The following is a 20,895-nucleotide window of genomic DNA, read 5'->3' as shown; positions in this document are numbered from 1 at the left end:
AAAAAAAAACAAAAACTGGAAACAACTCAAAATATTCATCAAAGAAGAATGGTTGAATAAACAATAATTATTTAAAACCAGTTGTATTGGATCTAAACACAATGTTTTAAGACAAATGAAAATTGGGGCATATATTATATAAAATCTAGAAAATTCTGTCTTAACCATGAAAAATTACTATTCCACATAATAAACGAATGGATCACCAACTCTTTGAATAACATACTTTACTTCTTTAAATCAATAAGGTATCTATATGTAGGAAAACTACAGATAATTTAAACTTTTCATTTTGTTTTCTTCATGTTTCCTAAAGTAAGTACATACTTATTCATCAATCCATTAAAAAGAATATTTAAAATCACCTAAGACCATAAAAAAAACATATAATCAAAATTTATCAACAGGGGTTTACATGTAACTAAAAATATGCAGGCTACATACTTTCTCAATCACAGTAACCATAGTTTAGTGTAGGTACTTTACTCACCTGACATATTTTCCCTTTTCCGGCGTTGTAGTAGCACTGCCCTCTCTTTATCCAGACTCCTACATCAAAACATTACCATGGTTATTTGTCACATTCTCATTAAGGTAGATGTAAAGCACATAGGTTTCCAATGTCATGAACTTTATAATTTCTTTAATATTATCAGTGAAAAACATATGCTATATATGCAACATCTCTTGCCTTACAATTTAGATATGATCTAGCACAACAGCAGTAATGCCAGTTAGCTGACACCACTTATTCTGTTTAAAATATAATTCTTTACCTAAGAAATAAGTATACTTTTTTCAAAATCAGTATTTAAAACAAAATAACTGAAAGAAGACATGAGGTTAATGATACAATTAAAATCATAAATTTCTTAAATGTATGGTGCTAAATTAGTATCTACTGCACATTATCTTATACCTTATATTATTCTCGCTCTTGAAATAGTAAACACTAAACATTTGACAGGCAAAATAACCATACATTAACCTCCACCAGCCTCTATCGACGAGCTGTATGAAACATTCTTTTACATTTTCCCCAACTTTTTTATTGTATATACTTAACACCACAGAAAACAAACAATACTAGATTACTCTAAAGGGAGAGAATAAGGGGCTGTAGACTAAAATGACTACAGTTCAGTAAGATTTGCTTTAATGTCTACTAGAACATGTAATTATCATCCTAGTATATAAGATAATAATCCTTGTTATCACAAAATGAGAAGCTGCTCTCTCAAATAACTGCCTTTCTAATGGCTAGTTTTTAACTAGCCTTCCTGAATTCATCAACACATCATTTATTCCAACAAAAACTATCTGACAAAATACTAATAACTATTGTAAAATGAAACACTCGTAATAAGAGAAATACAAAGCAGGTTGTAGTGGCACAAGCCTATGACTCCAGCCCTTGGGAGGCTGAGGCAAAAGGGTCATTAGGAGTTCAAGGGAAGCCTGGGCTACATAGTGAAACCCTGTCTCAAAAAAACAAAAAACCTACACTGATGTTAATACTTTCACCTAAAGAAACTGGCAAAAATCTAAGTCTGTCAAATACTCTTATTGTGAGATATGGGATAGTATGTATGCTTTTCCATTGTTGATGGGAATTTTAAATTGTACAGTTCCTACTGGAGGTGACTGTGGTAAAATCTGGCAAAATGAATAAGTGAATAATCTTCCATTTCCAACAACAAAAGACTGAAAACAAAAGTCCTCTCAAAAGGTACTAGTTAAATGAACTACAGTATATGAAAAAAAGTACATTGAGGCTAAAACAGAAAATGAATCATTCTATACTGCTATGATCCCTATACTTTTGTTCTGAAACATGGTCTCGCTACATACTCAATACATGACAACCACTTATAATTGTAAGAAAAAAAAAATTAAATGTAACAAGTCCTCTGTCTAATATGCTTCTGCTCATCTAGATAAAAAGGGACACAAGCACACAGGTCCACATCTGCATGTAAGAGAACAAGCAATGGAAGGAAAAATCTATTTTTACAATTGTTACTTCTGGGATAAAAGGAATAAAAACAAAAGTTAGACTTATTTGAATATGTGTTTCATATATTTGATTTCAGAGTAACAGAACTACTTCTTACAAAGTTATAATGTATACAATTAAAAATTAACAAAAAAGGATTTCTCAAAATTAAATGACTAGATTACTCATACATTTCTGAAGGGAATGTAAAAGGGTTTAGTCTTTATGGAAAATAGTTTGACAATTTCTTATAAAACTACTCATGAGGGGCTGGGGATTTAGCTCAGCGGCATAAGCACCTGCCTTGCAAGCAGGCAGTCGTGAGTTCGATCACTGGTACCAGTAAAAAAAAAAAACAAAAACAAAAACACCTACTCATGCAAATACTATACATCCAAATAACTCTTAGGCATAAATCCCAGGGGAAAAATCACTCAGATTCACATGAAAACATGTACACAAAAGTTCATAGCAACTTTATTTGTAATAGTCTACAAAGTATAAACAATCCAAATGTTTTTCCAAGGATGAATGGCTATTAAAAACAGTGTAGTACATATATTTCATTGGATGCTACTTTCCACAATCAAAAGAATGAAATAGTCACACATGCAACAAATCACACAGGTCTCCAGGGAATTGTGCTGTGCGAAAAGGCCAGTCCAAAAAGGTCACAAACTGGATATCACATAATACATGGTTCCATTTATATGACATTCTTGAAATGACCAAATCATAGAAGTACAGTATAGATCAGTGGTGTTTGTAGCAATTGAAATGTTCTTTGCTCCAACTCCTTCACTTTATATCAGTTTTATTAACAATTTCAAAAGATGTTACCATTAGAGGAAACTAGGTAAGGGCAGACAAGCTCTTTCTGTATATATTTTTTACAACTTTAATGCAGTTGATAATTAATCAGTAAGTTTAACTATCAAAATAAAACATAAATAATTTAAGTGTGCATTTAGTTGATGTTGTAGTCATGAAATTCTTTCAAAAGATTTCAAATAACAAATTGCACAGTCTCATAGGCTATAGTCCAAGGAGAATAAAGTTTTAAACTGCTTTTACATTATCCTGCTTATGGTGCTAGTGTTGGTGTTGTTACTTCCTAGGATTAAGTAATTGAGTAATTATGTGATATCTTAATTACCTCATTCTTGTGCTGTTGAGAACTAGGTGCATATATGTATAGTTTTTAGTTTAAATAAAAACTTGCATTCTTAGATTTGAAATACAATCATAAGAATAAATTCACATATTTTAGCTTAAAAGTAAACAGGTTTTTTTTTCAGTAAACAAATACGTAGATTCATGGGAGTTCACTGTACTATTTTTGCATAGTTTTAAAAATGTTCAGAACACATCTAAAAACAAAAAATAAACTGAGGGGACCCCAAATAATATAGATGAGAGAAAGGACAGCTCTACTAAATTTTGTATATAACTAAGGTAGCATTCTAGTGACTTGTTAGCATAATATATTCCAGTGAAAAAAGATATATTTTGAAATGCATATTATTTCATATATCACTAAAAGTAAACAATGAGGCACTGTCAATAGAAAAATTGATTTTAGAACTATCAATATACAAAAATAATAGTACATATAAAAATGAAAAAATACACCTTAAAATTAATGAAATACATTGATGCCTTGGTTTGCAAACTTAATTTGTTCTATGATTTTAAATAAATGGCCACATCTGTGTTTGTGTGGGAAAGATAGCTGTGGTCATGTTTATCACCAAATGCAGAGTTTGCAAACAAAGACAAAATTCTGCCAAATGCTTGTTTCAGAAACAAATTGTTGCCAACAAAAATGTTCATGAACCAAGGTACCACTATACAGTGATTCACTTAATTTAGAAATTAAGAATAAAATCCTATGAATTTTTTCAGTATAATTACTGGCAATTTCATCAGGTCTGTACAGCTTACCTAGGCTGACAACGTTCACATAGATATGTATCAGGAATATGCTGCCTGTCGATCCCCATGCAGTCAATATGTTGCCAAACACTTAAAAGGAAAAAAGGGTGAGGGAGTAGAGAAAACATTAAAATCATATTTAAAACTTGATATTCCATTTAAATATCATGTTATAAGGGTCTACCTTTGAGTTTAGCACTGGAAAAGATGCCATGAGGAATTCACAGAAATATGTCCTCAGAGAGATAAAAGTTTTGAGATGTAAAAACAAGAGGGCAAATATAGATACACAAAATAAATTTCTAAGTAAACACAAGATGCATAAAATAAATTTATTTTTTAAAATGTAAAAGTTATAAATCACAAGGTGGAGATGTCCACACTATGTGGAACTGATGGGAAAAGTACCTGGAGAACAATGGGTGTGATGAGAACATCACTCTGAGAAACAAGTGCAAAAGCATTATTGCAGCATTTACCACTAGCAGACAGAAAAGAAGGTGGTCAGACAGTGGTCAATATATATGAAGAGACTATTCATTTTGTGAAATCAAGGAAGGGGTTAAAAATAGATTAAGTATAGCCTATAGATAGCGCCTGGATCATTGGGAAGTGTGTAGATTTAATCTGTCAGCGTGTAATGATTTTAGTAGCATATATTAATTAAAGAAGCTAAGAAAACAAAAGCAAAATGACCAACTAGGAGACCTTCCCAACATTTCACACTTAGTTAAAAACTGCAATAATAGCAAATAACTATTCAAAGAAACCCAATGGTATTCCATGAGGAGGGAACTTAAGCCTAATTACTTTTAATGCAATGGGCCAGCTTGAAACGAATGTCCCAATTTGTTTTGAATTTTATTACCAAAATTTCAATTGTCTAAAATATACATTATGTTCCCAAACATAGTCTTTTAATTTTTTTTTTTTTTATTTTTATCGGTACCAGGGATCAAACTCACGACCGCCTGCTTGCAAGGCAGGTGCTTATGCCGCTGAGCTAAATCCCCAGCTCCCCCAAACATAGTCTTAAAACTTCTTTACATAAAAACTAGCCATGTCTAATATAAAAGTACTAAACTAACCAATATTGTGTTGTTTTTTACTTCTCAATTGAAAAAACTGAAAATATTTGGACAAGAACTAGAGAATGTTGGAGTATGAAAATATATATTTAAAAAATGAAAAAAGCAGGATAAAGAATGAGGAAACTTAAATTATGTTACATTTGAGAGGTAGTGATGTCACGTAGACAACACAACTAGAAAATTAATAAACAGAGCAAGACATGTCAGACTTGAAAAGATGGGTATAGGCAATAGGACATTGAAAAAAATAAGACACAATGTAAAGAAAGAAAAGAAAAAAAAGAGTAAGCCTTGCAGTAATACAGGTTGAACAACCGAAAAAATAATCAGAGAGGGATGGGGAAAAGGAAGGGAGAGGGGGTGAGGAAGTCAGAGTCATAAGGACAAGGGTGGCCACTGAGAAGCAAATATCTTAAATAATCCAAACACTGTGAAGCTGTCCTATCACAATGTATAGATGGATATTAGAAAAAAAAATACCCTCTAAAGACCATTTCATTACATTCTAATAAAGATAATCACATATTTATAGATCACTGTAATTTGATCAAAAGAAAAACATTGTTTAGGTTATCCATTAAAATAAAACACTGCCAAATAGTATGTAATTTTTCCATTAGATGATCAGATAATAGGTTGGCTATAATAAACTTGACACTTTCTAATACAAGGAAAGCAGTAAGCAACTAAAGTTGTGTTCTGTTTCTTAAATTTACCTTCTAAATAAATTTATTGAGGTCATTACTTGTAATAGTATTTATCACAGGTAATGAAAATTTATTTTTATTTGAGTCTAGTAAAATAAATTCAAAGTATTCACATTAACAACCCTGCATAAAACCATATCAAATATAATCTACAGCACTTTCATTTTCAACTCCTCATCACTTACTCTAACAGCTGGGAACAACATTAACATTACAAATACTGCAAAATAATTTATATTTGGCTCCAAGATACATTTTTATCCTCACATTCAAATATAGATATAAACTATACTACTTCAAATAACTTAGCTATGCCATAAAGACATGAACCCAGGAAATTCTGTAACGCTACCAAACTTTCTTTTTCTCTACAATGCATTGCTGAAATACCCTGCTCCTCACCCTATGTAGGGAATGAACTTAGTAACTTTAAGGCTGAAATCCTACTGTTCCCTCTCCATCCTCCCCAAATCCCTCCCACAAAACAAGAAACAAACAAAAACCACCAAAAAATAGAAAAAAAAAAAAACTGAAAGAAAACCCCACTTTCTGTCCCAATCACACCTTCTCTAGGGGAAGAAGCCTTTCTTGGTGGTTGAACCAGGGTTGGGGGAAGGGGAGACTGTGGTTCTGGTACAAGAAGACTCCAGAGTGCTGCAAGGTTCAAGTCAAAAGGAGGTGAGAGAGTCAGGTCAAACAAACATCAATTAAAATCTTTAATTCCCCTAAAGTGGAAAATCACAGTCGACTACACAGCACAAATCATTCCGATGGAAATACAAGGGACTCAAAATTCTCCTCTCATTTCTAACCTATCTATTCCTATATGTATACTTGTATCACTGTTGAACTAAGTAAAGAGATGATCCCAAATGAATAGCGTTCAGAACGAATTGTTACGTAACTTACAATGGGAATTTCTAATAGGCTCTAATATAGCTTCTTTCAATAAAGGCTTTTTAAAGGGACAAAACAGATTGCATCAATAGAAACAGAGTATCACTTAAAAATGTGCTCATTAATTTCTCCAAAATGACTTCAGTTATCATGTCCAAATTAACAATCAAGGTTAGAAGCATCCAAGAAAAATAAACTAATAGTATGAGATATTTTACCTGCATTTGTCACAACAGATCATGTATCCATCATCATGTGTAAAACCACATATGCACCTGGTTACATCAGTACCGTAACTTCCATCCTCAGACGTGCTGATAGTAGTAGCACTGGAAGTTTCATCAAAATTAGGAGTGGTAAATATGCCTACTTCATTTCTGCTAATAAGAACTGATGGAGGAGGGGAAGCTGGAGGTGTTGGAGGAGGACGAGCACCATAATTATGGTCCTGGATAAGAGAATACAAATACAGCATGTTGTGAGCTACAGAACTTAAAATCTAATCATTACTTTGAAGACTCAAGGGATATGAAACTGGCCTATTTCTTCTTTAATATCTTGACAATAATGACTTAATGAGGCTAAATCTTTGTTTCTTGAGACAGGGTCTCGCTATGTAGTTCAGGGTAGCTTTGAACACACTAGGTAGCCCAGCCTGGCCTTAACCTTGCAGCATTTCTCCTGCTCCAGTCTCCCCAGCTCTGGGATTATAGTATGTGGCACCATACCCAGCTGATGAAGTGAGACCTTACAACACAGTGGTTACGTGAATAAAGCTATTCAGAAGGGGTGAGAATGGAGCATTACCCTCACATCAACATCATCTCCCCTTCCCCAAATCAGAAGATTCTTCACAGTTCTTTGGTCACATAGCTTCAACTTCAAGATGAAAGCATGTACATAAGAGAATAGACTTTTTTTTTTAAACCCTAAGGAATACAGAGCTTAAGAATAACAAAAACAAAAGATAAAACTATTACTGTAAAGTATAGAATACGGGATTTTTAAAAACTGGTACTATTCTAGTCCAAGTAAAAGTTCTCATAATTGAACCTTCATAATATCACAACTCCAGTTCTAAAACTGTCTAAATCTAAACTTTGCCTCCTACTATGTGAGGGTAAACAAATTAACTTAGACAAGCTTTTATTTCTCAGCTATGGAACAGAAATGAAAGCTGTTTTCATGAGGTTGCTTCTGAGGACTAAGATTAGCCTGGCACACAACAAATGCTCAACAAATGATAACTATATAATTATGCAAATTACTATATAACTTAGAATACATAGCACAGTATAACCTAAATCCATGGTCTCATCAAATTACTAATTATATAAAATTTATGAATAATTATAATTTTAAAAAATTTAATTCCTTAATATGGATAGATTAAAGCTAAATTATAAATTATATATCTAATTATTCAAATATAAAACAACTGTGCTTATAAAATTCTGAGTTTTAAGCACAATATTACACGTCATTTTTCAACCTCTAAATTTTAAAAATATTCTTTCAAAGAAACATTCAACACTTACCGCATAGGGCAAACCAATGTAACTGTGTGAATGATGTGAGCTGCTGGTATATAACTGGTGGGGATAACTGTTGGATTTCTCAACTACCACAGGGCTAGCTTCTACAGATTCTGGTCTGGGGAGAAAAAAAGTTCCATCAATGAGAATGCAATTCATTTTTTTTCCTTGTAATCAATTTAAAATAAGTATTAAAACATCAGCAATACAAATACAGTATCTACAGTAGATAGATAACTTGTGAATAAGACATACTCTATCTAGATTTTGGATTAAAAAGGCTTTTTGTTTAACTAAAATAAATGTCCTACTTGAGTTCAAATAGAGTTTTCCTCTCTATCATTTAAAAAAATTACTAAAAACCCAACATTATACAAAACAGCCAACGGCACTGGGAACACTAAACATAGAGCAGAAAGAAGTGGCAGACTGATTAAGCAGGACCGAGGACACAACGAAGCTAAATGGACCTTGATGTAAATGTGTCTACTTTAATGTTAAAACTATATACACGTGTTGAGTATGCTGAGATATAACAAAGCCTTGGAAATGTCAGTAAGTTAGGCAACAGGAAACCTCATAGTGAAGCAGGACTGATACCTGAAAAAACACAAGCAGCAGCCCCTACAAGTTCTGTAGTTCTGGCCTGGTAACACTTAGGTAAATGGTGACTGACCTCTCTTGCTACCATTCGCCAGCTGTTGCTGATTCATAAAGTCTCTGCCCTAGCACTTTGTATATGTCACTTTCCCAACTTCTTTACTCATTCCAAACCTCCTAAGCTATTAGTCAGTGTGGTAACATACCTACATCAGAGGTCAATTCATATCAGAATTAATCTCTCCTTTTCACATACACAAAAACACAATCTGTTTCTGTGCTAACACTTTACAATTCTATTAACTACTAAAATGATTTTTCCCGCAACAATCCTTATCTGTAAATTTCCTTACAACTTAGTACTATTTGTACTACTAATAGTTTGCAGCTTGCAGATCATATTCTAGTTGGTCTAAAACCAGCAGCACGCAAACAAATTTTGTTATCAACTGTTTCTTCATGTATTCTCCCTCCCTCTCAAGTCTCAATCTAACTATAAATAGAGGCTGCTATGGGACCTAGTATGCCAGAATAGAAAAAGAAGGCACAAACAGAAGTTATTAATTGGTAATACAGGGGTTTTCAAAAAGAAGTCTCCAGTATGTTCTGAATACTACGCAGTCAAACCTTTTCCTTACTTTCTAAATTGATACATGCTCATAAATTTTCAATACAGAAATATGTACAAAAGACTATCATCATTTAACCTCCATTCCCATATCAATATTGCCTTATATTTCCTTCTAAATTTTCTGTGCATAAATATCTACACAAAGTGTGATCAAAATATACACTAAGAGACACACTGTCATTAATCTCCTTCAAAATATTTCCCACTGCTTCAAACTTATCACATCATTCTTGCAATGTTTCCTTTTTTTTGGGGGGGGGGTCACACAGACTATTGAAACAGGGTCCTGCTATGTAGTTCAGGCTGGTCCTGAACTCACTGTGTAGCCCAGGATGGCCTTGAAACTCCCAGTGATCCTACCTCAGCCTCCCAAGTACTGGAATCACAGGTGTGTGCCACCATGCTTGACCTCTTGCCATATTCTGAAGCAGTTCTATAAGATCTCTTTCATGAATGTCTTTACAAGTTGTGACCAAAAGTATGGCAAATGCATTAGCTGAGTGCCATGCAACAAAAAAGAAGACTCCTAAAAGATTATGTGTCCCCATCCATTTTATTCACCAGAACTGACACCATATGAGTTCTAGCTTCTCTCCAAAGTCAAAATGCACATGAAAGGTAAATGTTTTGCATTAATTCAGGACATCCAGGAATCCATGACAATGCAGCTAAATACAGGGAAGAGGACTACTTCAAAAAGTGAAGAAAGGGGCTGGGGATTTAGCTCAGAGTGCAGTGTCTACCTGGGTAAGCATAAGGTCCTGAGTTCGAATCCAAGTATCCAAAAATAAGTGGTAAGAATGATGGAATAAATTTGTTTCATGACAGGAGGCATATTCTGAGGGAAATAATAATTCTAATGTGTCTCTGACTGTAATACATTTTTAAAAATTTAAACATTTATTGTATTTTTCAATCATAACGTATATTCACATTTGCTTTTTCCACCTTTAAATGTCAATACACAGCTACCTTACTTTTTGGTAGTAATTGCTTATTTCACTATATGAATGTGGTATCTCTCACTATAAAAGTATCACTGCAACTGTACATCCCAACCATATGTCTTTTTTGCATACATGGTAGTGTTTATACAACAAGGATCTCTGGAAGTACAAGTGCTAAATGAAAAAGGATAAATACACATAAAATTGATAAACACTGCCAAACTGTCACTATTTTACAATATTCACTCCATTAAGAATTCTTTTAAAATTACAAAGTAGTAGTAGCATTTTAGCAATGATCCATAATACTATTAATAAAGCAACATGTAGGAATCGCGGCCAGTGTAGACAGATTTAAGGATTTAGATCAAACTCTTCAATTTTACTAAAGAGTGTGGGAAAACTTTGGATATTTTGGAGTAATTAATGGTTAGAAATAAAATCAAACTTTCAGTGGAAATACAGATGAATTCAAACATTAAGAGTCATAAATATCCTGTATGACTTCACGATTCCAACTAAAGCTACAATACAAGGGCTGGGAATTTACCTCAGTGGCTCAAGTGCCCGCCTGGTAAGCAGGAGGTTGTGAGTTCAATCAATCCCTAGTACTCAAAAACAAACAAAGCTACAATACTGACAAGCTGGCAATGAAAGAAAGCAAAAATACTTAGATCCTCATGCCCTAAAGATAATTTTAAAAACAAGGTAACAATTTTTTTTTAAATTGGTTGATATATTTTAAGAATTTTACAAACCTAAATCAATTAAGTTTTAAACAACCTTTTAAAAAAGTTAACAGGTATTATTAAAATAAAAGGCCTTTATGCAGTTATATTTCAAAGCTCTGCATTTCTATTGCAAGGTCAATCAGAAAAACAACTTTATGACAAATAACAAAAGTCAAACATCCTCCAATCCAATCCCTGTTTTTGAAAACTTATCCGAGGGGAATAGTTCCCAGTAAAGTCTGACCTACAGATTTGAGATGTTTGTTTTAACACCATTTAACTAGAATTCTGAATAGAAATACTGTGTCAAATCAACAGGTAATGATTAATTACATGCAAGGAAACATTATATGAAAATTTACAAGTGAACAATAGCAGAACATAAACTCTTAAAAGCTTCTACATTAAGGTGAAATGAATTTCCTTATAAATCTCCTGCAATGCCATCGTATAATAAATTGTGCATAAATAGAAACAATAGTAGTAGTAGTTGTTATTTACAAATCTGACTAATCCTGTTTTAAATATTTAGTTTATTTAAATAAACTAAATGTGCAAGGTATCAAAATGCTCCTTATTTAATAAATATTTACTGAACACCAAGAATGTATTATATTAACAAAGTCTTTATAAAGTCTGTTCTTTCTAAAATACATACCCAGCAGGGCATGGTGGCACATGTCTATAATACCAGCACCTGGGAGACTGAGGCAGAGGATCACCACAAGTTTGATACCAGCCTGGGCTACAAAGTGAGCTCAAGGCTAGCCTGAACTGCGTACGAGAGACCCTGTCCAAAAGATCAAAATAAAAACAAACAAAAAAACCCCAATATATCCCCAAACTGTTACCTCCTAAGGCCTTTAAATAAAAGTTCTCTGTAATTCTTTTATATAATTCCAGGTTCCAGCACTGTGTCTCAAGACATAATTTTCTTTGCTATATGTATATACTATTGTTATATACATATAGCCTTTTGTTAATCAAACAGGAGCACAAAGAAATATACTAGTATTTACATCACTTTTCTTATCTCCTTTAATGATAGAAGCTCCTGGTTTGAAGGGTTTACAGGCATTATACATAGGTAAAGCTATGTCTTCAGCATACGCATGAAATGCTGACATGATTTTGTGCAATATTGTATAAGATTAATAAACTTACACAAGGTCTAATACACTAACGTAAAATTTATGGAGATATGGTGAGCTCCTTGGAGAAAAGTTGACTCTTATTCAAAACCTTTGTAAAGATGTATTTTATCTCTTATTTCTTTAATATTATTAAATGTCTGCCCTGATTTTCATGTTTTTATACTGAGTAAGAACTTATCCTTAAAAAAGTTCAGTGACATTCTGATGAACTGCAATGTTTCCAATTACTAGAGAAGTTTTGATCCTATTAATCACTTCCATGAAATAGCTCCCCAAACCCTGATGATCATTTTTTTCTTCAGATCTACTTATTTTTCCTAATAACGTATGTCAGAAACATAGGCAGAGTAGTCCAGCCCTAGTATATTTCTGTACAAAGTGATGATAAATATCATTTTTCCTGGATTCTGTTGGTAGAGCAGTATATTATCCTGAAGTTTAGAAATGACTATATGCCAGACAGGGTGGTACATTCCTGTGTTCTGGGAGGCTGAGGCAGGAGGATCCCAAGTTTCAGCCCAGCCAGGAAACTTAGTAAGAGCCTGTCTCAAAAAGTAAAAGAGCACTGGGATGCAGTTTAGTGTGATGGCTCTGGGTTTAATCCCCAGGGCTGCACAAATGAATGAATGAATAAATGAATAAATGAATGCAGCTTAGCATTTCTGTTCCTGACAAAACGGCTAGGGATGCAGCTTTGGGCAAAGGACCTGGATTCAATCCCTAGGGCCACCATAAGTAAATGAATGAGTAATAAATGAGTGTAGCTTAATATTTCTATCCTTAGCAGTGAAAATCTGTTATTTTCTGCTGACTCTCAGTGTTCTCAAATTATATCTATTAACATTAATATAACTTTTTAGTACATGAAAAAATGAATCTAGAGGTGTCACTTTACTCTCTCTATTCCAAACAAGGCATCAAAATAAAAGTATTCCTAGTAGTGCTGGAGAAGATCCCATTCCCTAAGCCACTTCATCAGACAATATATTCCTATATTTTGTTCTCATTTGAAAAACTCCACTTAAAATCTTGTTTTTCAAAGACTTTTCTGGTAGATTAATCTTAATAGTCAAGGAACACATAAGTTATAATTCAACAAGGAGTTCCACAATGATGTTTGCCATGTATACAAGGTGTCTTTATCGACCAATACAGCATAAAAAGATACATAAACATTTTCATTGTCCTCAGAGTTTCCAATCTGGAGGGAGCAGTATGGGTAGCACAAAGCAACAGATACCCAAAAACTATCACATAAAACAAAAACAGGGTAAAATGCCGTAAGATAGATATGGTTAAATACTTAACCAAACTCCTGTTCTGTGTAAGTTGTTAATTTTTTTTATCTCTGTCCTAAAAAGACCTGACTGGCAAATTAAGTGTATTTGGCCAATAGTACTTGATGAAAATGCCACAGATTAGAACTTCCCTAAGAGACAATATGGCCTCTACAAATTGGCATGCTCCTTGTAGGAAACTAAAAGCTCTCCTTATGACTGTTACAAAAAAATTTCTGAGTAGTACGAGGTTTCAAAAATCTGGGAGATAACGCCTACCCAACATGGATCTTATCTCTTTGTGCCTGAGTTGTCACCTGAGAAGTCAAAAAGAAAAAGCTCCTGGATGGCTGACTAGCCTTCTACATGTTCTCACATGATGCTAAGCTCTGACAAGTTGTAGCTTGTAACCCGTATACTGCCTGAATAGTTTAGCTGAATGGCAAAACCTTACAGCAGCTGCCAAAAATCAAAATTCTACAGTCTAGACTCAAAGAGCTTGAAAGAAGAACAAGGCTATATGAATGACAGGAATAAGGACCAACATCATGAAGTTTCATTTAGATTACAAGATTTAAAGGTTAAAGGACAAAAAAAGATTAAAGCAAGATAAATGCATGTAGATTTTATACCAGATATATCTTCTACTGAAAAAAAAATCTAATAAAAACTATAGTAGTGAAAGGGAAAGGCCATATCCTATGCGTATGTAAAGAGAAAGGAAAACATGGCAGGTGGGATCTTTAAGGAATATGAAGAGATCAGTTAAGCTTCCAAGTAATGTTTATTCATTTAATAGTTTCTCCATCCTAATATATGAACCTCCTTTAATAGAGATTTTTTCCTTTGGAAATTTGGATTTAGCAAAACATTACATTAAAGTATACCATTAGGTGATCTGCATGCTAACAACATAGAACATGAATTCAAACACTTGCACTGAAATCTCATGACAGTATTAGGAATAAAATAGTTGTCATTCAGAATGATTTCAAACATCAATTTCTTTTGCTGCCTCAGAATTAAAATAGCAAAACTTTAAAATCTCTAAGGGCTCACAGAGTCTCTTGGAGATTACATCCGTTAAACCCGGTTTGATAGCAATTAAACAAATATTGAAGGTCTAATGTTCATGAAGGACCATAAGAGCTGTAAAAACCAGACACTGACTGCCTTCAAGAAACTTACAGTAACATACTTTCATTTACTCAACAAACATTTGAGGACACATTAAGAACAACACAGTGAAATGTTTTATTCAAATGCAGGAAACTAAAAGAAAAGTGATCATTCTTATGAATGTGACAGACAAGTATACCAATTATTACAGTAGTGCCATGACAGCAGTCACATTTATGCAAGCTTTGAAGTCCAAGAAACAAGTGAAAGTAATTAAAGTATTCTAGACAGAGAACATATATAATGGAGAAACCACTACAATTTTTAGGCATTTTACTCCAAGCACGACCTAATGACCAGCAGGAAGGAAGGCATTAACTTATAGCACAAATTTCTCTTTTACAGCTCTATTTACACATCATGGATTAGAATTTTTAAAGATCTCGGTCAGAAATCTCCACCTGAATAAGAACTTTCAATTTTATATCTACTGAAGTTTAGGAATCACAGAATCTAAAACTGCTAAAATTCACAGCAGATAGAATTAAAAGTTTGAAGGAAATTTAGAGATGATGGCAGTTAAGTCAGACAAGGACCAGTTTCAAGGATCCTGCACTATCAATCTAAGGAATAAGATCCACATATACACAAACTACCTTAAAGCACAGGTAACTGAGCTACAACTCCAGCCCTTTTTAAATTTTTACTCTGAGACAGTGTTTCACTAAATCTCTATGTTGCCGGGGCTAAACTTGAATTTATAATGTTTTTACATCAGCCTCCCAGAGTGTTGAGATTATAGGCCTGTGCCATCAGATATAGCAAGGAATAAGATCATTTATCCTAAAAAGCTATCTAGAGCCACTAATGACAATGGTAAGAATAATAGTATGGCAAGATAAAGTGGAGTTTCAAAGTATAGCTGAATATCTGTAAGTAACTCTCTTAAATTTACTAGTTTCAGGTTAATCCCTGAACCTGATAAGAGCATGTAAAAAATGCTCCTTTTCCATGACTCCTTCCTCTAACATCACTTACAAGTAGGTCTCCTTTGCTTGGACCAGTCCTTCACATTTCTGAAGTCATTAGCACTGTGATTCATTTCAAAATGGTCAACATGAATATATGGTACTAAGGGCCAAATTCATAATCATTCAAGAAAGAACTATTAAAATGAGTAACTTATTATCACAACTTATAATTCTACAATTTTACCCTTGAACTTCTTCAATCTCAAGTTTAGGACCAATCTGTAGCCTTGGAGATGTGTCCACATTTAGTTTACTAGGTACAGAACATAATGCATCAACATCAACCACTGTTAAGATTCATCAGCTACTTATTTGGTTTCAATGACAAAGAAAATAAGATACTTTAAAATGTTTTGTTATTAATAGAAGATTTAATTCCTGGCAATCTCTGAATCTATTAATTATACTACCAACCATAAATTCCCATTAATTCTCTAGAAGCTTTCCTTTTAAAAAAAATTTGTTTAAAAACTTCTAGCAGCCTTCCCTCTTACAATGTTTTTTAAAACCTTACCAAACTTGATGTCCTTTACAGGATATGTTCAAATTATCCTTTCATCTACTTAATTTCTAGTTATCACATGACATGCCATACTTTTTTGAATCTCCTTTTCTTCCTAACAGATTGTTCTGAATTCTGGAAAAAAAAAAAAAAAAAAAAACAACTTTTGTTTGGCTATTTTCCGGGGTTTTATTTTTTTCCTCCCCTTAGGATCTGGGGATCAAACCCAGGATTTCATGCATGCAAAGGCAAGAGCTCCACCACTGAGCTACACAATCAACCTAACACCTAGTAGTACCTTTTAATTTGCCATTTAGCCAACAAAGCTTTAATCAGTTTCAAGTACCTACCTTTGATCTACAGTTGTCTCTTACTTAATGTTGGAATTGTGTTCTGATAAACACATTATTAGTCACTTTTGAAGTCTTACAAACAGCACAGATTGTAAGTATGTAAAACTAGATAGTATACTCAAAGCAGCCTGTTGATGCAATTAAGAGATGTAGAACCAACAAGATATATCAGGCTGTTGCCATTTTAACACATGCTGTTTTATAGTAAATTTCTAATATGCAGAAATACATTCTAACAATAAAAATACAATACAGAAAATATATCATCTAGTAACATAGCCATTAATTATCAAGTATTATGTACTGAACATAATTGTATGCACTACTTTTATGATTGGAATATAGATTTGTTCTGTTGGTTTGTTTATACAGGTAGTACTACAAACCCACAACTGTGTAATGAATTGTTACCATGTCAGTGACCCCATCCCTGTGTATGTGTATATATGGCCAGGTATAACTGAACTGTTACCATTATGTAATGCATGACTGTGCAGCACAGTACTACAGTGTTTTCATAAACAGATCCTTCTTACTTTTAACTCTGTGATCTGAAAAAGCGCATACTTTAATCTTCCAAAAATTACAGATGTGATTTTTAAATTTCTAGTAAAAATACTTTTTTTTTTAAATTGGTAGCTAAGTTTTATTAAAGGTAGGAAAAAGAAGCAGGTTCTGCAGAGCAAGTCTGGGCCAAGTAAAAGTTGAAACAGTGTGAGACCCACCATCCATGCAAGAGAGAACACAATGGCCAAAACACAATTACTTTATTCTTTTCTGAGTATTTTATTCTGCTAGCTTCTCAATGTCTTTCAATGTTTTCCAGCTGCCCAAATTAGGTACTAACCAGAACTGACAATTTAAATGAAGCATTCAATGTGTTGAAATTACCAGTTTTGTAAGACTTTTTTACATACAAGGACTTTTCACCCATTGTATAGCCCCTTGCATATTTCCATAATAAAGAGGCTATAAAATAATTTTTAGCTTTAGTTTCTTCTCTTAACAAGCGAAACAGAATTATCTAGGATATGGGCATTCAACAACATCCTTATATAAACTTCAGGGTTTACCATCAGACCTTCAAGCAGTATGATTCATTTTTAATGGATTATGCTGAGCTCAGTACTAGGTACTGCAGATACAGTGATAAGTGTGCATAGTCGTGAAGCCTGTATTTTAATAAAAACATAAAGAAGCAATAAAATAGAATTATTTCAGACACTATTTAGGTAACACAAAAAGGAAAGGACTCATTGGATATACAAATCTGGACCTTGGAAAGACTGTGGCAGGGAATTAAGATGAGGGAGTTATCCAGTATTAAAATGGCATTTAAATCCAGATATAACCTAAAAATCAAATTTTTGAAAAAAGCTGGATGTGGTGGTACACGCCTATAATCCCACCATTTGGAAGGCTAAGACAGGAGGATTGTGGAGGGACCTAGGCTACACTGTGAGTTCAAGGTCTGCTTAAATCACATAGGGAGATCCTGTCTTAAAAAAAAAAAAAAGAGAGAGAGAGAGAGAAGATGAAATTAAGTTGTAAACCCTCCAACATTTACACACTAGGCTTAACAGAATAATGAAAAGTGAAAAGCAAAAAAATGAAAAAGCAGTAGTCACTTTAAGTGTGGTATCTAATATAAAAGAGATTATTTACAAATGCTGAGAAATCTGTATGAATTATAAGACTACCAGTTTCCCAGCATAGACATAGTAGTGCTCTGCAGCCTGATACAGTGCAAATAACTTTATTAGGGAGTTTGCTATGAAAGGAGAATAATAAAGGGGGCAGGAATTTTGTTATATGTGATGGCAATGAATGTTCTAATAGGAAAACTGAAGATTCAGAAGGTGTGGGGTACAGGTGGCAAGATCAAGTAACAATCTTGGAAAAGAAGGGATGAGATGCCAAGAGCCAAACAGGATCTTAACAACAAAAGTGATGTTTTCCAGTCTTACAAGAGGAAAAATAGTTTCAATATAAATACATTTTAGATCTGAAGATGTGCTTCTAACACTGAAAACAGTAGTTGGCCTATGATAAGTCCTACAAAATATCTATTTACAAATCAATTAGAATTTCTTTTTTTTGTCTTTTTCCTTTTTATCGGTCCTGGGGATCGAACTCATGACTGCCTGCTTACAAGGCAGGCGCTTATGCCGCTGAGCTAAATCCCCAACCCCGAATTAGAATTTATCTAATTATCACACTTAAAGAAAGCCAGGGCCAGGGATTTAGCTCAGCAGGATAACTCCTTGTCTGGCAAGTACAAGGTTTTGAGTTCAATCCTTGGTACCAAAAAAAAAAAAAAAAAAGCCATGCCACTGAAATAGTACCAAAGGTCTCATCCAAAGCTCCAAAATCCTAAAGCTTCTGCTGAGCATAATGTCAAAGCTTAAAGTTTGGAAGTTTGCAGCATTTCAGATTTTAGATGGTTAGATTAGGAATGCTCAAATGGAAAAGTCTGTTAAAATATTCTAAAATACAATCTAAAATCCAAAAATACCTGAAATTTTAAACATTGTGGACCAGCAACAATGGACCTGTACTGTCTTATGCAAATGAGAGAAAAATGGAACTGTTCATTAAAAACAGTTACATCTAGATTCACTCTTTTGTGGAGGCACAATAGTGCAGGCCTGTAATATAGGCTATTTGGGAGCCTGAGGCAGGAGGATCAAAACTCCAAGGTCAGTCTGGGCAACACTGACCTTGACAGTGACCTGAGACATAAAAAAGGCTGGGACCATAGATCAGTGGTAGGGCCTCTCTGAGTTCAGTATTAGGAGGGAGAGGTTCATTGTCTCTAAACCACAGGAAGGCAAACCAGTTAAGATGGCTGAGTTCAATCCAATCCACTGCCGGATTCTGTTTCATTAACACAATGGTTCATTCATTTCTCACATTGTTTTCAAGTTGTCACAGCAGAAATTATACCAATCCAAATCTTAAATATTTACTTTCTGGTCCTTCACCAAAAACTTTTGCTCATCTCTGTTCTAAATTGAATTTAGAAAGAATCTGGAAAGTAAAAAAGGATTTTCTAGAACAAATGTATATTTAAACCGGGCATGCTGGTGCACTCCTTTAATCTCAGCATTAGGGAGACTGAGGCAGGAGGATCCTCACAAATTCGAAACCACTACAAAGTGATCCCAAAGCCATCCTGAACTGCATAGCGAGACCCTGTCTCCAAAAGACAAAAAGAAAAAGAAAAGACAATAAATAAATAAATATGTACACTTTAAAATCAGAAATCAAAACAAAGTTAAAAATAAGAAAATGCATAAAAGAAGAAACAGCTATAAAAATCCAGTTTTTGAGACAGGGTCCTCACTATGTAGCTCAGGCTGGATCTGGCAATGATCCTCCTGCCTCAGTCTCCCAAATTCTGAGATTAGAGGCACGTGCCATCATGCCTGGTCCTGCCACAGCTTATTTTTTTATTTTTTTGTACCGGGATAGAACTCATGATCTCACATTTGCCAGGCAGGCACTTATGCTGCTGAGCTAAATCCCTGGCTCTGCTATAGTTTTTTGTTTTTTTTTTTTTAGTACCAGGGATCAAGCTCACAACCTCATGCTTGCTAGGCAAATGCTTATACTGCTGAGCTAAATTCCCTGGCCCCTTGCCTTAGCTTCTTAAACAGAAGGTATTTCCATTTCCTCTTCCTGAAAGTAGTGATCACTAAACTCCTAAAATCTTCAGAAGCATGTCTGCAAGAACAGGGGTAAAAATGCTCTAAGCCCTTCACTTCCACATCTCAGCCAAAGCTATTCTTCTTTTATATGTTGCATGTACTTGTAAAGCAGAAGTATGTGTAAAACAGTCATGAATTTAACCAGTAAATACTGATGTAGTAAGAAAATAAATAATAATGATAAAGTAGATCAAAGGTTTATACTTTACAGTGTGACTTCAGGGAAATTAGCTTTTCTCAGCCTTTATCTTTCTATTTGTGAGATGAAATAATATTAATGATACAAAGTTAAATGTAACAGCACATGTAAAACTATTTCCTGACAGAGGGGTTCAACAAAATTATAGTACATCCCTTGGTCTCTTTCTCGTAAGTTAGACATTATGAAATCACTTGATATGGGATCAATTTTAATCTATAAAAATGGCATCCAGTGGTATGCAACGGTGCAGCCCTATAATCCCAGCTACTCAGGAGGCTGAGGCAAGAGGGTCACAAATTGGAGGCCTGCCTGGGCAACTCAGACTCTTGTCTCAACACAAAAAAGCAACAAGGGGGCTGGAGCTATAGCTCAGCAGCACAACACCTGCCTGGCAAGCATAAGGTCCTGAGTTTGATTCCTAATACTAAAAAAAAAAAAAAAAAAGAAAGAAAAAGAAAAAAAGCACACACAAAGGGC

At 34.0% G+C, this 20,895-nt stretch overlaps 1 protein-coding gene across 4 annotated transcripts in view; it reads right to left on the bottom strand.

Annotated features, from left to right (window-relative positions):
• Kmt2e (lysine methyltransferase 2E (inactive)) overlaps positions 1 to 20,895 on the bottom strand; it is a 90,102-nt gene that overhangs the window by 34,473 nt on the left and 34,734 nt on the right. For 3 of the 4 annotated variants that reach the window (XM_063237860.1, XM_063237870.1, XM_063237865.1), the window contains exons 3-6: positions 8,165 to 8,279; positions 6,845 to 7,074; positions 3,941 to 4,021; positions 491 to 549 (exon numbers count right to left, since the gene is read on the bottom strand). In XM_063237860.1, the coding sequence (XP_063093930.1) occupies positions 491 to 549; positions 3,941 to 4,021; positions 6,845 to 7,074; positions 8,165 to 8,279 (485 nt within the window). Of the gene's footprint in view, positions 1 to 490; positions 550 to 3,940; positions 4,022 to 6,293; positions 6,384 to 6,844; positions 7,075 to 8,164; positions 8,280 to 20,895 lie in introns of those variants that run through there. The other variant, XM_063237876.1, reaches the window with a different exon arrangement.

The sequence above is a fragment of the Cavia porcellus genome, unplaced genomic scaffold (genome assembly GCF_034190915.1).
Source record: "Cavia porcellus strain 051 isolate PalLab524CR breed Dunkin Hartley unplaced genomic scaffold, mCavPor4.1 scaffold_2, whole genome shotgun sequence".
Lineage (NCBI taxonomy): Eukaryota > Metazoa > Chordata > Mammalia > Rodentia > Caviidae > Cavia > Cavia porcellus.
The sequence above is the reverse complement of the archived record's forward strand: the minus strand, read 5'-3'. Positions and strand labels throughout refer to the sequence as shown.